This window comes from Hipposideros armiger, unplaced genomic scaffold (assembly GCF_001890085.2).
Source record: "Hipposideros armiger isolate ML-2016 unplaced genomic scaffold, ASM189008v1 scaffold_1120, whole genome shotgun sequence".
Classification (NCBI taxonomy): Eukaryota; Metazoa; Chordata; class Mammalia; order Chiroptera; family Hipposideridae; genus Hipposideros; species Hipposideros armiger.
The window spans coordinates 192439-207632 of record NW_017732470.1 but is presented as its reverse complement, the minus strand read 5'-3'; the positions used below and the strand labels follow the sequence as shown (position 1 = coordinate 207632).

Here is a 15194-nt window from a genome sequence, read left to right as displayed (position 1 = left end):
ATCAATTGAAAGACAGCTCACGTTCATGGACTGGAAGACTTAATATCGTTGAGATGTTAATACTATACAAAGCAATCTACAGATTCAATGCAATCCCTATCAAAATCCCAATGACATTTTTTGCACCAATAAAAAATTCATTCTAAAATTCATATGGAATCTCAAGGCACCCCAAATAGCCTAAATATTGCAAAAGAATGACAAAGTTACAGGTCTCAAACTTACTGATTTCAAAACTTATTACAAAGCTATGGAAACCAAAACAGGGTGGTACTGGCATTGAGACAGACATTTAGACCACTGGAACAGAATAGAGAGCCCAGAAATAAACCCAGTCAAATGATTTTCTATAAAGATGCCAAACCACTCAATGGAGAAAGGACAAATCCTTTCAACAGATGATGTTGGGAAAACTGAACAGCCACATGAAGAAGAATGAAGTCGGACCCTTAACCTTACAACATATCCAAAAATTAACTGGTGGGAATGTAAAATGGTATAGCTACTATAAAAAACCAGTATGGTGGTTTCCCAAAAAATGAAAAATAGAATTACCATATTGATCCAGCAATTCCACTTGTGGTTTTATATACCAAAGAACTGAAACCAGGGACTTAAACAGATATTTGTATACTAATATGAATAGCAGCATTATTTACAATAGCCAAAATGTGGAAACAACTCAAGTGTCTATTGATAGATGAATGGATTTAAAAAAATTTGGTGTAGACAAACAAAATAATATTCAGTCTTGAAAAGGAAATTCTGACACATGCTATAGTATGGATGAAACTTGAGGACATTATGCTATGTAAAATAAGGCAGTCACAAAAAAGATAAATTCTATATGACTCCCCTTATATAAGGTACCTAGAACAGTCAAATTCATAAATACAGAAAATAAATGGTAGCTGCCAGGGCTTGGCGGGAGGAGGTAACGAGGAATTCTTGTTTATTGCGTATAGAGTTCTAGTTTTGGAAGATGAAAACAGTTCTGGAGATGGATGTGATGGCTGCACCACAATGTGAATATACTTAATACCACTGAAGTGTATACTTAAAATGGTAAATTGTATGTTATATATATTTTATCACAGTATTAAAAAATCCACTTATCAGAATAAAATAAGCAATACACCCCCCCCCCAAAAAAAAAAGATTTTCATCCACTGGGCTCCTATCATGCTCTGTGAGGACAGTAACTGATTCATCCATTCATTCAGTAAAAGTATGTGCCCAGCATGGTGTAAGGTTCTTGGGGTACATCAGTGAACACAAAGATCTAGTTCCTGTGGAACTTAAAATCTAGTGGGAGGAAGAGGAGGCAGATAAGAGAAAAAAACAAAGTAATTTATAGAATATGCTGGAAAGTAATCGGCCATAATGAAAGAAGAGTAGAGAACAGGAAGCAGGGAATGCTGGTACTTGTAAACGTTGAACAGGGTGGCTAGAATAAGCCTCACTGGGAAGGTGACACTTTGGCAAAGGTTTGTTAGGGGTAAAGAAGGTCATCATGTGGATATGTGGAGAAAGGTCATCCCAGGAACAGGGGCCAGTAGAGGGCAAAGGACCTAAGGAACCCTGGCTTGTGTCTGAGCAACAGCACAAAGGCCAGTGTGGCTGCAGCAGGGCCATCAACAGGAATAATGATGAGAGATACTGTTAGAAAGGTATAGGCCATGGTAAGGCTTTTATTGGAGATAAAATGAAATGAAGACTGTAAGATTTCCTGACAGACTAGGGAGAGAATGAGAGGAAAAGAAGAACCACAGATGATTCTAAGGTTTTAGGTCTTAGCAATATTACAGATGAATTAAGTAAGATAGGGAAGGCTTCAAGAGAAGCAGGTTTTGGAAGAAAGATCAGGTGTTCGGTGTTATTAGACATTGTGTTAGATGTCTTTTTCAGATATTTATTTAAGTTGAGATGTCAATAGGTAGTTGGATATATGAGTCTAGAGTTCAGGAAAAAAGATGTGGCTAGAGACATAAATCAGCATATAGGTAATATGTGAATCCATGAAACCAGGCGAGAGTCCCAAGGTAGTACAGATGGAGAAGAAAAGAGGTCCAAAGTCTAGGAGCTGGAGCAACACAACATAAAGAAGTTGGTGGAAAGAGGAAGAATCAGCAAAGGAGACAGAAGGAATGACCAAAGAGATCAGTGGAAAACCAGAGACCTCAGATGGACCCAGAATGGGGGCCCATCTACGGCTACTTCTTTAACCTTGTGAAACGGCTTTATGTGTGAGAATTAAATGAGACCAAGTATGGAAAAATGGCTAGCACATGGAGTGCTGGAACTACGCAAGTATGCAATAAATGGCATCATTATTATTATGATTAACAACAACAAATTTTAGCCTCCTTCCGGCTATCATAGTCATTTATTTTATCGCTTCAAAGGAAATGAGCTAGGAAATGAAACTGAAAGAGTGATATAGAAAGTGATACAGAAACACTTGTCATTATTATTGGTAGACTACAATTGTAATAATTTTAAAGCCATATATAAGTAAATAGGATAAATACATATGGAGACCAAAAAAATAAACAAATAAATAAAGCTTAAAGAAAAAGGTAATGTTTAAAAAAACCGATAAATTATTTCCTTACCCGCATCACTAGCTGCAACAACAACTGTTCCACCAGGAGCAAAAGGATCATTGTGTGTCAATGTTTCTACCTAAACGAATTATACAAAACCATGACTGAGGGGCAGCATTTCATAGTTGAAACCTCATTGCCATGCCAAAGAAAATATTCTTTACAAACTCCAAATTCATTAAGGAACACAAGGCATTAGGAACAAATGTTATCCCCTACTGATTTGCAATCTTACTAAATCGAAATGATACGTATCATTTCTAACCTCCTTTTGTGAAATATAACATCCATTCATAAAAGTGTATGAAACACATGTACAGTTTAACAAATAAGTATCAAGTGAACACATGTTATCACCTCCCAAGAAACTGCCAACACCTCAGAGGTTTTCATGTGCTCCTCTCTAATCACAATCCCACCGCTCCTCTGTAGAGGTCATTATCATCTTGACTTTGGTGGTATTCATTTTTCTTTCCTTCATAATTTCGCTACTAGTATAGATGCACACTATTTTAACTTTCTTTTCTGAAATAATTTTAGATTTCTAGAACAGTTGTAGAGACAAGAGAGTTCCCATATATTCTTCACCCAGCTTCCTCTAATGTTAATATTTCATATAATCATGGTACAGCTATTAAAACTAAGGAATTAATACTGGTACAAAAATATCTAGCATACTATTCTGACTCTTAAATATTCTAGTACTTCAGAAAATGCTAGATTTCCATTTTCTAATTGTTATCTAAAAATAATTTGAGCATTCTTCCCCCTGGAGGAAACATGTGCTTGTGCGTGGGGGCAGGGGGGAGGGGGGAGAAAGGGAGAGATGTAGATACACAGTTTTCTGCTAAAAAGATCCTGCTATTTTCAAATACGCCGTGTAAAAAACTGCATCAAGTGGCAAGGGCGAGTGGCGACAAAGAGTAAGGACTTTACCAGAAGCCAGAGAGTCCTGCTATTGAACTGTTGTCTTACTTTACTTTAGTTTTTAATCATAGTCAAACAAACTGCATATTTAGGAAGACGACTGAACTTTCTCTTTCTGGCCTCAGGCTGTTTTTAAGAGGCCAGCCGAAAGCCTTGGCTTGGCAGACAAGGGAAAGGGGTGTAAAAAGTGTTTTGGAATATTTGTCTCCTACTCTGACTCATGGTTATCAATGTGGTCTATTTCTAATCAAGAAATTAGATATTGTAACTGAATGTCAAAGGATAATGAAGAGCTCAATTTATAAACTTCCAAGTAAAACAAATGTATTTGAAAGGAAAAAAGTAATGCTAACCGGGGCGTAAATAAATAATTAATACTAATGATGTTTTTGGAATTGAAAATGATTGTACTTATTTTAACTAATGCCAAAATTATTATTATAAAACTAGCTCACTAGCTTATATTCTGATTATATCTGCTGAATGAGTCGATAGCAATCAAAGAACAAAACTTAAGCTGGTCTGTAGAGCAAAGTAACTTCCCATGGTTCCTAATACAGTGAAAATACCAGTATGAGATAAGGGCACTGACATGATAATGTAAGTCAACAACTTTTATTGCTTCTTCTCTTGACTTTGAGGGAAGGAAAAACGAATAGGCCTGGTTTTTAATAACAGCTTGCAAGTTTTATGGACCATTATAGAGAGAAATAGAAAAAGCATGCCTACAAGCGTGTCAGGTTTAATTTCATTCCTTCATCATACACTCTGCAATTGCCCTAAAAGGCCACTGGGACAGCAATGGGAACGAGACGGAGTGTGCAGCCCATGATGGAATAAGAGGCCACAAAACTCTCTTATGTTCAGTCTGATAATTAGGCAATTTAGTACAAAAAGGCAATTTTTGTAACTAAAATTGAGATGACATGATTTTATAAAATTAATGTTCCAAAATCCTCCTATAAGGTCTCTCTTCTACATCAGTCCCCCTTTGAGAGTGTGACTTAGCACTTATACAGTGCTACCCACTAGCTCGGACAGCAGGGAATGGCAGTTGTTTGGTTTTTTTTAAATTATGTCCCTGTGAGAGCAGAAACCAGTCTTGAGGGAACAGGACTTTTAGGGAGAGATTCGTGTCTGTAGGCATAATCAGAAGCCTGTTTAAAAAAATAAAGGAAGATCACAAAAATGCGGGGTTTCTAATGAGAAATAAGATTAATCTTAGACTATAGTGGTAAACACCTTAGATTTTTGTCAGATAGACCAGGGTTTGAATTCAGTTCTGTCATTTACTAACTTACTACCACGTAACCTCTCTAAGCCTCATATATTTTATCTTAAAAATAAGGCTAATGAGTCTCATAGGATTATTGTGAAGATTAAATAGGTAACACATGAAAAGAGTTTAGCACCATGCCTGGCACACAGAAAAGATTAGATAAACACAGCTGTTATTGTACTGCCAATTTGTTTTCATGTTTTGTTTTTCATGGAGATATTAAGAGCTGTCAGCAAGGGCAAGCTGCTTTTGAAAACTGGGCAGAAAAAAGTAAATAGAACTAATGGCGAAAAATTTTCACCAGGGTAGAGGAACAAGAGAAACTTGTTTATTTTTAAATTAGGAAGAGCTACTTCAGCTTTCTTGCTCTTTAAATGATGTGATTAAAGAAAGAGAGGGTAGAATAAGGTGAAAGGAAAAGAATTCAGGTTGTAGGCAATTTAAAAAGAATTTGGCAAACAGGTCCACACTGTCTAAGTGTTGTAGGAAAACATAGTATCCAGTAGCCTGTGGAAACCACAAATATTCAGTTACGGAGGCATTTGCTCAGTTTTACATCAATGGAAAATGCCAGCTGGTGGCCAAGTAGCTCTTTACCAAATACAGTAAGGAGGCAATTCGAGAATACCAAAATCTACTGTCTTTAAAAGAATCAATTACTCTTATAAGGAAGTGTTCTTTATCAAAGAGCATTAAAAGATAGAATTTTTGCTTCAAATGTTGTCACTCAACTGACCCTTTCTGGGTCTGGTTTACTTGTGGACACGAAAATCCTGCTTAAAAAGTAAGCCTCCAAATAAAAATTGGAACAAAAACAAAACAAAAAACCTCCAAAGTTACTCATAATTATTGAAATTGAGTGACAGATACATGAAAGTTTGTTAAAGTATTTCATTATGTTATTCAATTTTGAATGTTTAAATATCCATGATATAAAGATTTTGTTTTTATTTTATTTTTTTTTTTAGCTGAGCCATCCTGCCACCTGTTGGCAGCTCAGCAGCAGCTCAGCTCGGGCTGGGACTCGAACCGCAGTTGCTCAGAGCTCGCACTCTTAAGCGAGCTCTGAATCAACTAAGCCACTCGGCAGGCCCATGAAGATTTTGTTTTTAAAGCCTCCAGATGATAAAGAACTTAGCTGTATGACACTGTTTACATTAAGTTAATTTTCCCCGAGTCCCAATGACATTATTGTTAAAACAGAAACACCAACCCCTACTTTTCAAGGCTCATGTTAAGATTAGGAACAATGAATGTAAAGCACACAGAAGTAACTGATCACAGTATGTGGTTATTAAATAATGATTGCTGTACTATGTATGTTCTCAAAAGAATCTGACACTTAGTGGGAATTTGTACTTCTTTACAAGATTAACATTCCAAATGTGTCTATAAAATAACATAAATGAGGGCCAGTCAAGTGGCTCAGTTGGTTAAGAGTTCGCTCAAGAGTGTGAGCTCTGAGCAACAGTGGTTCGATTCCTGGCCTGAGCTGAGCTGCTGCTGAGCTGCCAACAGGTGGCAGGCTGGCTCAGCTTAAAAACAAAACAAAACAAAAAAAAACCATACATGATTTTATTTTTCTAACACATCAATGCTGTTACTTTTAAATTGATTTTTATATCAAACATTTCTGAAAAGCTTTACTTAAAACTAGTGTATGGCTTTCTAATCATTTATTTTTAATACCCCCAATGGGATAGTATTTGGTCAGTTGAAGAGTGATGTGATTTTTGGATGACATTAAGTTATTCTAGTTAATTCCAGTGGGTGTCAAGCTGTGAACTACTACTCTGAACCCAAAATTAGACGGATTGAACGAGACTAAAAATTTTTTTATGGCTTATCAGAAGTAATCTAGAAGAGGATTCTTTCATTACTGTATATTTCAAGAAACTCCCTTACAACACTTGTTATCCACTGAACAGTTTTTAACCTTCACACTTACCGATGTATTACTGCTAGTGCTGGCTGCACTGAAAGGGTCAGTACTTGAAGTGACAAAAGGATCAACAGAAGATTGCTTGAAGAAATAGTCAGATGCAAATGGATCTGAACCTTTGAAAGGATCACCTCCAAATGGATCTAAGAAAATACAGCACAAATATGAGACTAAAAAACTATTATACTGAGTTTCCTGTCACCTGAAGGCACGACAATTGCAGTAATAAAAAGACAGTTTGAACTTCTGCAGAATCTAAGTTAGGTACTTTGTATTATGACTATGGATCATAAAAAAAGTACAGACAGTTCCATCTAGTTAAATAGTTTTAATTAACAATTCTTTCCTACTTGTTCATCATTCACCCAAAGCATAACAATAATTCTAACACTTACTACACAAATGTTTTCTGTATGCTAGGCTTAAATAATTCCTCTAAGCTGATGATTCTAATTTTGCGGGTGGGTGGAGAAGGGATCAGATTCCTTTTTGGTTTTGATGAAAGAAGAGTCTTTCGCCTAATAAACTTTTTAAATTAGCATATTTTTAAAAAATTATTTTTTTTAATTAGCATATAATTTCAAGGGATCTCATTCTATGCTATCATAAAGAAATAACAAAAATTTCTAAATGTATTTCTCTCTGAGCTCAAGTGTAATAGCCAACAGTTTGGAACAAGTTTGGAAAGCATTAACTAAATGAAACACAAGATTTGCTTTATTCTCAAGAAAAAATCTCAAGAAAGAGTATCTTCAAAAGCCTGACATTTAGTAATTCTTTACAATGTTTCCTTTTCCCCCATTCATTAGAATAGGCTGTAATCTTGGGAAAACAAAAGTTTTTAAACCCTGCTGTATGTAGCTCATTATATTCATCTAATCTTTAGCTAATAAGGGGGAATCAGTGTAAATAATTAAGCAAATTCACAAGAATCTACCACTTTCTCTCTGAAAATGCCAGGCACATACAACATGTTAGTGGGGCCTTAGATCAGTTTCAAAACTAAATAAAAAGAAAGTCCATTTCCTAAAACTACCCAACTGTCATCTCTCATTCCTAAATACAACATAAGCTCATTATTAAGCAGAATCAAATATAAGCTAGGATGGACCCCAATAATATACTGACCAATTTTCCCAAAAGGATCATCCTTGAAAGGATCACCTGTGATGAAATAAATAAGGACAAATCAAAATAATATTCACTGTTGTAGCACCATTAAAGGGTAACTTTAAAACAATAGCAAAGTTTCTTAAAGCAAAGTTTGTGTCATTAACTCTACCTCAAAGTAGATAAAAACAATGAATGCCAAACAACTTTAGTAAATATTTAAAATAATAGAGTAAAGGCAAAACTTCAACAAATCTCATAAAAGAGGCTAATTTGAATTAGAGCTAACTATACTTACCTCCTGATCATAGCAAGAATTTTACATACAAAGTTTCTGCTCTTCCCAACACTACAGGATGGGTATTAACATCACCATTGCAGAAACAGAGACACTGAGCTTCACTGAAGTAAAAAACAATTCTTACAGAACTAGAGAGTCCAGAAATAAATAAACCCTTACATTTATGGTCATTTGAATTTTGACAAGAGTGCAAAGACAATTCAATGGAGAAAGAATAGTCTTCAACAAACGGGGCTGAGACAACTGGATATATCCACATGCAAAAGAGTAAAAATGGAACTTTATTTCACATCATATACTGTAATTAACTCAAAATGGATCAAAGACTTAAATGTAACAACTAATACTATAAAACTCTTAGAAGAAAACGTAAGAGTAAATCTTCATGACTTTGGATCTTAGATATCTCAAAAGCATAAGTGACAAAAGAAAAAATGGATGAATTGAACTTCAAAAATAAGACAACACAGAATACAAGAAAATATTTGCAAATCATATATATGATTAAGGGACTTGTATTCAGAATATGTAAAGAACTCTTACGACAATAAAAAGACAAACAACCCAATTAAAAAATGGACAAATGATCTGAATTAACATTTCTACAAAGAAGATATACGAATGGCCAATGAGCACAGGGAAAGATGCTCAACAACATGAGTCATTAGAGAAATAAAAAATCAAACCCACAATGAGAGACCACTTCACACCCACTAGGATAGCTGTATAATCAAAAGGATAGATAATAACGAGTGTTGGCAAGGATACAGAGAAACTGCAATCGCTGGGGGGAATGTAAAACAGTGCAGACACTTTGAAAAACAGCCTGGCAGCTCCTCAAACAATTAAACATAAGAGTTATGGTATGATCTGATATATACCCAGGAGAAATACAAACATATATCTATACAAAAACTTGTACATAAATGTTCATAGCAGCATTACTTTTAATAGCGAATAAAGTGGAAATAACTCAAAAGTCCATAAACCAATGAATAAGTAAAATGTGGTATATCCATCCGATGGAATATTACCCCACTGATAAAAAGGAATGAAGTACTGAAACAAACTAAAGCTTGAGTGAACCTTAAAAGTATTACACTAAATGAAAGAAGCCAGACATAAAAGAACACATATTGCATAATTACATCAATATGCAAATCTACACAGACACAAAGTAGATTAGTAGTTGCCTAGAGCTGGGGTAGGGGAATGGGAAACTGACTTCTAATGGGTACAGATGGGGTGGCTTTATGGGGTGATTAAAAAAAAAAATGTTCCAAAATTAGAATTTTGGAGATGATTATACATCTCTGTGACTATAATAAAACCATTTAATAGTATACTTTAAAGGTTCAATTTATGTACCTTTCCACACTATATAGCTCAATAAAGATTTTTAAAAGTGTTCTCATATCTAGGCTCATTTCTGCCATGACTCTAAGCAAGTTACTCTAGCTATGTGCCTCGATTTCCCATCTTTAAAACTGATATAAACTGACCTATCCATTTCACAAGGTGATTTTAGAAATAAATAAAATGCAAAAAGAGTTTTGACACAAGTGGTATTTAGCAGAGTTGACACTTACATCACATATCTCAGTTTATTAAACTTATGTTTCTTCAATAAGATTGTAGGTACCTTCAGGGCAGGGATCAGTCTACTAAGTACTACATAGCTTTCACTGTTTTAAAAGCATGGTGTTGGCATTTCTAGTAAACAGGGCACGCTGGTTAAGAGTGCCCTGTCTCCTCTCTTTCTTTTGGTCCTTATTCTGAAGAAGAAACATACTCTTTATCGGGGGCTCCTAAGACATAATCAAAGGCTTAGTCCCAGGATTTAGTTGCCTAAAGGGGACAAATACTAAAACCGGAGCATATAAACCTTTACTCTTCACTCTACTTTTGTTATGACAAGTAGGTTCTCAAAACTGAAGCCCTAATTCATATAGTTTATGTGTTAGAAAGCCTTTTTGGTAAATCTATAATATAAAAATAGAGTACTTACTGCCAACAAAAGGATCAGACTGGAAAAAATCCAAGTTTGTATCTGCAACCGGATCTGTCAGTGAACTTGATTCTACAATAAATGGATCTTCCTAAAAATAATTTTAAATAAGAAAAATTGTTTTAGGAACCAAAGCTTTAAAAGGTAACGTTTGAAAATAACATGCTTTGAAAAACCAACTGATGGTAATATAACAAATATTTCTGTGGTCAAAGTTCACTTAACACATTTTTCTCTTTCTTCAGCCTAAAGTAGTGTATAACACATCCTGGAAAACCAGCGATAAGAACATTTACATATAAAATTATTTTTACCTCTTTTGAGTGTCTGTCACTGTTAAATTCAGGACGAACTTTTTCATTAACAGCTGAAGTCACCACTTCGTTTTCGTCAGTCACACCAGAAGGCAGTACTTCAGGACTGCTTCTTGCCTACGAAATATTAATGCCATATAGACTAACAAATACATTTTCTACTGGCAGAGGAAACTGACAAAGAATAACCAAAAGTTACTAGAAAATAAAAAAAGACAAGCAGAACATATATGGTGAATGATGTCTCCTATAATCTCTCTGGGGAAAATGGTATCACCAAGCATCGAAGTCCAGAAAACGTCAGGTCTTCCTTAACCACTTCCCTTTAGTCACCCCTAAGTTAGACTCCAAGTTTTACTGAGTCTACTTCCTACCTCTTTGTCAAATCCTTCCCTTCTTTTCCATCCTGTCACTACCATCCATTTACAGTATCATCATTTCTGGTCCAGATTACTATAGTAACCTTCCAATGTTCCTGCCTGTAATGTGTGCCCCTCCAATCCATCTACCTTATAGTAGTCAAAGTAACAGATCTAAAATGTTAACCTGATCTTGACCCTTTTGGTCAAGATTTCTTCAATGGCTTTCCATTGCTTTCTGGATTTATACCAGTAGATTAATAAGGCTTAAGAAGTGGCAGGGGAAATCTCCATTTCATACCACCCTATGTCTTTGAAGGATAACCTAATAATTTTACCTTTTATGCTTAAAAAAATATTCTATGTGCCCAAGACTATACTGTCTAAATAAAATCAATTTTATATCCTTAATATCTCTAATTTGTCTTCTTCTAATTGTCCCTCTTGTTACTGCTTAAGTTTAGGTTGAAACAACTCTCACCCAGACCATTCCAATAGTTTCTTAACATATCTCTCTATGTGTCTAGTCCCACTCTCCAATCCACTTTCCACGTTTTCTAAAAGGTAAATTTAATCCTGTCACTTCTTGGTTGAAATGCTCCAATGCCTACCACTGTAGTATGATAAATTCCCCAATGCTTCAAGATGAATCCAAATTTTCTACTATGTGGTCTCTTCTGACGTAAAAGTGGTCATTTTTATCCAGGTACACATCACAATCACGCAGGGAATTTGTGTATAAAATATATGTACCCGGTTCCATCCCAGAAACTCCAGTTCAACAAGGTGGAGTGGGGCTCAGGCATCTGTATTTTGATCAAGTACCAGAGGTAATGCAGGTGCCCACTGGGAGAGCGCCTCATCTCCTACCAATGTTCTCCCCACCATCACAAGATACCCTCCGAAAACTTCCCATGACTCTGTGCAGCATGCCTTCTCCCATCTCATACCTATGCTAATGCTGTTGTCTCTGCAGGAATGTGCCACCTTCTCCTTTGCTTGACCCCTTCTCACTGTGAAGGTCATTTATAAAGCTTTCCCTACACTTCTCTAAGCCCCCTCCAGGCTGTCTACCTGAATATCCCTCCCATGCTTCCTGTGACAGCCCTATCACACAGTGTCACACTACTAGGCCGTATTCTGCCTGAAGGCAGGCTTCTGCTGTCTTTTCTCTGTAGCTCTCACACATAACGTAGCAGCACTCTTACACATAGTTGGTGCTCTCTAAATAAGTGCTAAATAAATGTCCTCAACATTATGAAATAAAGAATTCCTTTCACCTTTGGGTAAGAGTATATAAAAACTGTTTTAAAAAGTTACTATTTATAGAACTACTGTTTTGAAAACATGCTCTATAACAAATAGATTGGTTAAAATTACATTTTTACACTAGTAGCTGTTAGAATTGTTGGCTCAGTATTCACTCTCTGCCTCTGAAAAAAAAATCTCAATTGTCCTCAGATAAGTCAGGGCACATATTTACATTTGGTATGATGTCAACAAAACTTTGACCTCAATCACTTTTTTTCTGAAGTTGATTATGAAGGTTATGGAACTGTTAGACTCACTGGAGACTCCTGGTGTATGGGCTCCGACTCAAGGTTGCTCTGGCTTTCAGCGTTCTCATTCAGGTTGGCTGTTTCACTGCTGCTGGTGCTCAGACTACAATAATCTGTAGCACCATTTACAATAATGCTGTGTGGGCTGCTGCACCAATTTAACTGATTATTGTTTTCCAGCTCTTTCATTTCCATCAGTTTCATTTGCATCTGTCAACACAAAGTAGAAGTACAAAACAGAATTTATTACTATAAAGATATGCAACGTAGAAATGGCTATACCCTTGGACTTAGTCAAGGACAAATTTGCTTCCATAAGGAGAATACTCTGGGAAGAAAGCTTGACTTAAAGATTTCAGTAATCCATTTCACTAAGTTCTCCTCTTGAAATTCTAGTACATATAGATTTGCTTTTGTACATCTTTTTAAAGTACTAAGCATTTTGATTCAAATATCTGTATACTGGCAGTCCTTTAAGGTATAGTCAGAAAATAAGGGTCAGGGTATTGGGGAAAAGATAGGAAAGTGACAGAGCAAGAGAAGATTTTGTAGTGAAGCTTTAGAAGAGATAAAGGAAGTTGAGGGAGAGTACACAAGGCTTTGGATTCATCCATACTCCTATTGGGAAGGCAAAGAGTGAAGACAAAGGCAAAACGAGCTCTGGCATTTTTTATTAATGGGCTAGAGCCCTAGGAAGTAGTTTCTACATTTAAGCTATGCCAAATATGCTAAATAAAAGGTACTCAAAGTTTTTTTGATCCCGATATCCAAGTGACTTTATACTCTTGGGACTACAGTGGGGCACAGAGGATAGAAGTCAATAAATTTTAATATATACGTAAAAAAATGTTGGGGATCAGAGGCAGGAAAAAATACTTATTTATACTAACATCTATAACAAAGAACTACGAATATCTCAAAAGAAACTGAGAAGGCAAAATCAAAAAATGTTTCTAATGAAAAGGATAGTCCCATTTTCCATAAAATATGTATATTTTAAGTAACATTGGAATTGTCTTTGTTAGCATGGTGTGCCTTTTGTTTTTAGCAAACATAAAAAATACCTACTGACATTTCATAAATTAAGACACTATTCACTTAACCTTATTTTCCCCAAAAGGGTTTTTTTTTTCCCCTTAAGACTTTAAGGCTGAACTCTATTCATTTATTTTTCTTAAAAAAAATTTTTTTTCAGTAACAGTTGACATACAATATTATATTAGTTTCAGGTATACAACTTAGTGATTAGACATTTACAAAACTTACAAAGTTATCACCCCAGTAAGTCTAGTACCCAGCTTCTCGTAAGGTTTTTAAGTTGCTTAATTTGGAATCTGTAACTTAGCACAGATATTTCAGGATCATAACCTGGGAAAGAACATGATATTGGATTGGGAAACAGATGTAAATCTAGCTCTGTCACCTTCTAGTTAGGTGATCATCATCAGAATAACCTCGCCAAGCCTCTATTTAATTCAAAAGGGAGTAATAATCACCTGTTATGCAAAGCAAAAGATATATTTGAAAGAACTCTGTAAAATGTAGAGGACTATATAAACAATGGACAACGTGTGTAAAGGTACCTGGCACATCAAATTTCCCATTCCTATAAGCAATTATGTTTTCCTCTGTTCCTTTCCCACTAATTCACCCCATTTTTACAAAGTTAAAGACCTTGAGCTCCTTGAGGGTAGAGACCACAACTTTTGTTATCAACTTTGTACCTCTAACATCTAGCACGATGATGCACACTGTAAGTGTTTAATATGTGTTCACTTAATGAACACAAGTATTGTGCTTATAAATTTTAACCGTGGACATCAGAAAGCTACCAAACTGCATTGCATTTATAATTTAAACTAACAATCCAAAAATACTACACATTTGTAACACACAGCATATGTCTTGTACACTCCTAGTGTGATAAAACAATGACTTATAAACTTTTTTTACTTTAATCCATAGAAAGAAATAGATTTTTCATCCTAACTCAGTAAATATATGTAGCTATCTGGATATGTCTCTGTGTGTATAGATATATACATAAATATAAACACATATATGTAAAATACAGACACATACACAATCATATAGTTTATATATGACTTTATACACACACATACATATGCACATACAGTGGTGAAACAAGTTTCATGAAGTAAAACATATCTTTACTATATGTAATGTACTCTGATGTTTCCTATTCTCTCTTGTTTCATTTTTTAAAAAACATTTTATCATGATCATTGAATCAATTTCAGTACCCACTATAACCCTGCAGTCAAAAATTTAAAACCTTAACACTAAAATAATACCCATTATATAGAGGAGGCAGTAAGGAAAAATACTTGCCTATCAAACAATTCTATTTAGGACACTTTGTTCCTTCTGGTTATTTCTGAGACAATCAGTAGAATATTGAACAAAACTAGGCAATCTTGTGTCTGGCTCTCTCATGCACCTGCCTGTCATTAAGGCTAGGTTCTTCCTTAGTCTCTGCATAAACTTAGATGATACAAAAATATCACTCATGCAACTAACACAAGCTCTTTGCAAACAGCCCAAAAGAAATGCACTAAACTTTTAGAACACCTTCAAAATACTTGGTTAAAAATAGTATATATTGTATAAGAACAAATACATAGATTTAAGGTCTGAGGGTCTTTGCTTTTTTCTTGCTGCAAATACTAGGTAAGAAGTAAAGATGAAAACTCAGCAAATTAGAAAAAATTTCTTTAGTTATTCCTTTTTCCAGAAAAGCTACAGTTTAAGCTTTAGAGAGCAACGAA

The 15194-nt window shown here is 35.2% G+C and overlaps 1 protein-coding gene across 1 annotated transcript in view; it reads right to left on the bottom strand.

Annotated features, from left to right (window-relative positions):
• The window catches only part of EPS15 (epidermal growth factor receptor pathway substrate 15), a 130753-nt gene that overhangs the window by 18115 nt on the left and 97444 nt on the right, over positions 1-15194 (bottom strand). The window contains exons 16-21 of the mRNA XM_019632320.1: positions 12415-12615; positions 10488-10604; positions 10174-10264; positions 7883-7918; positions 6761-6897; positions 2616-2685 (exon numbers count right to left, since the gene is read on the bottom strand). Coding sequence (XP_019487865.1) covers positions 2616-2685; positions 6761-6897; positions 7883-7918; positions 10174-10264; positions 10488-10604; positions 12415-12615 — 652 coding nt within the window. The remainder of the gene's footprint in view (positions 1-2615; positions 2686-6760; positions 6898-7882; positions 7919-10173; positions 10265-10487; positions 10605-12414; positions 12616-15194) is intronic.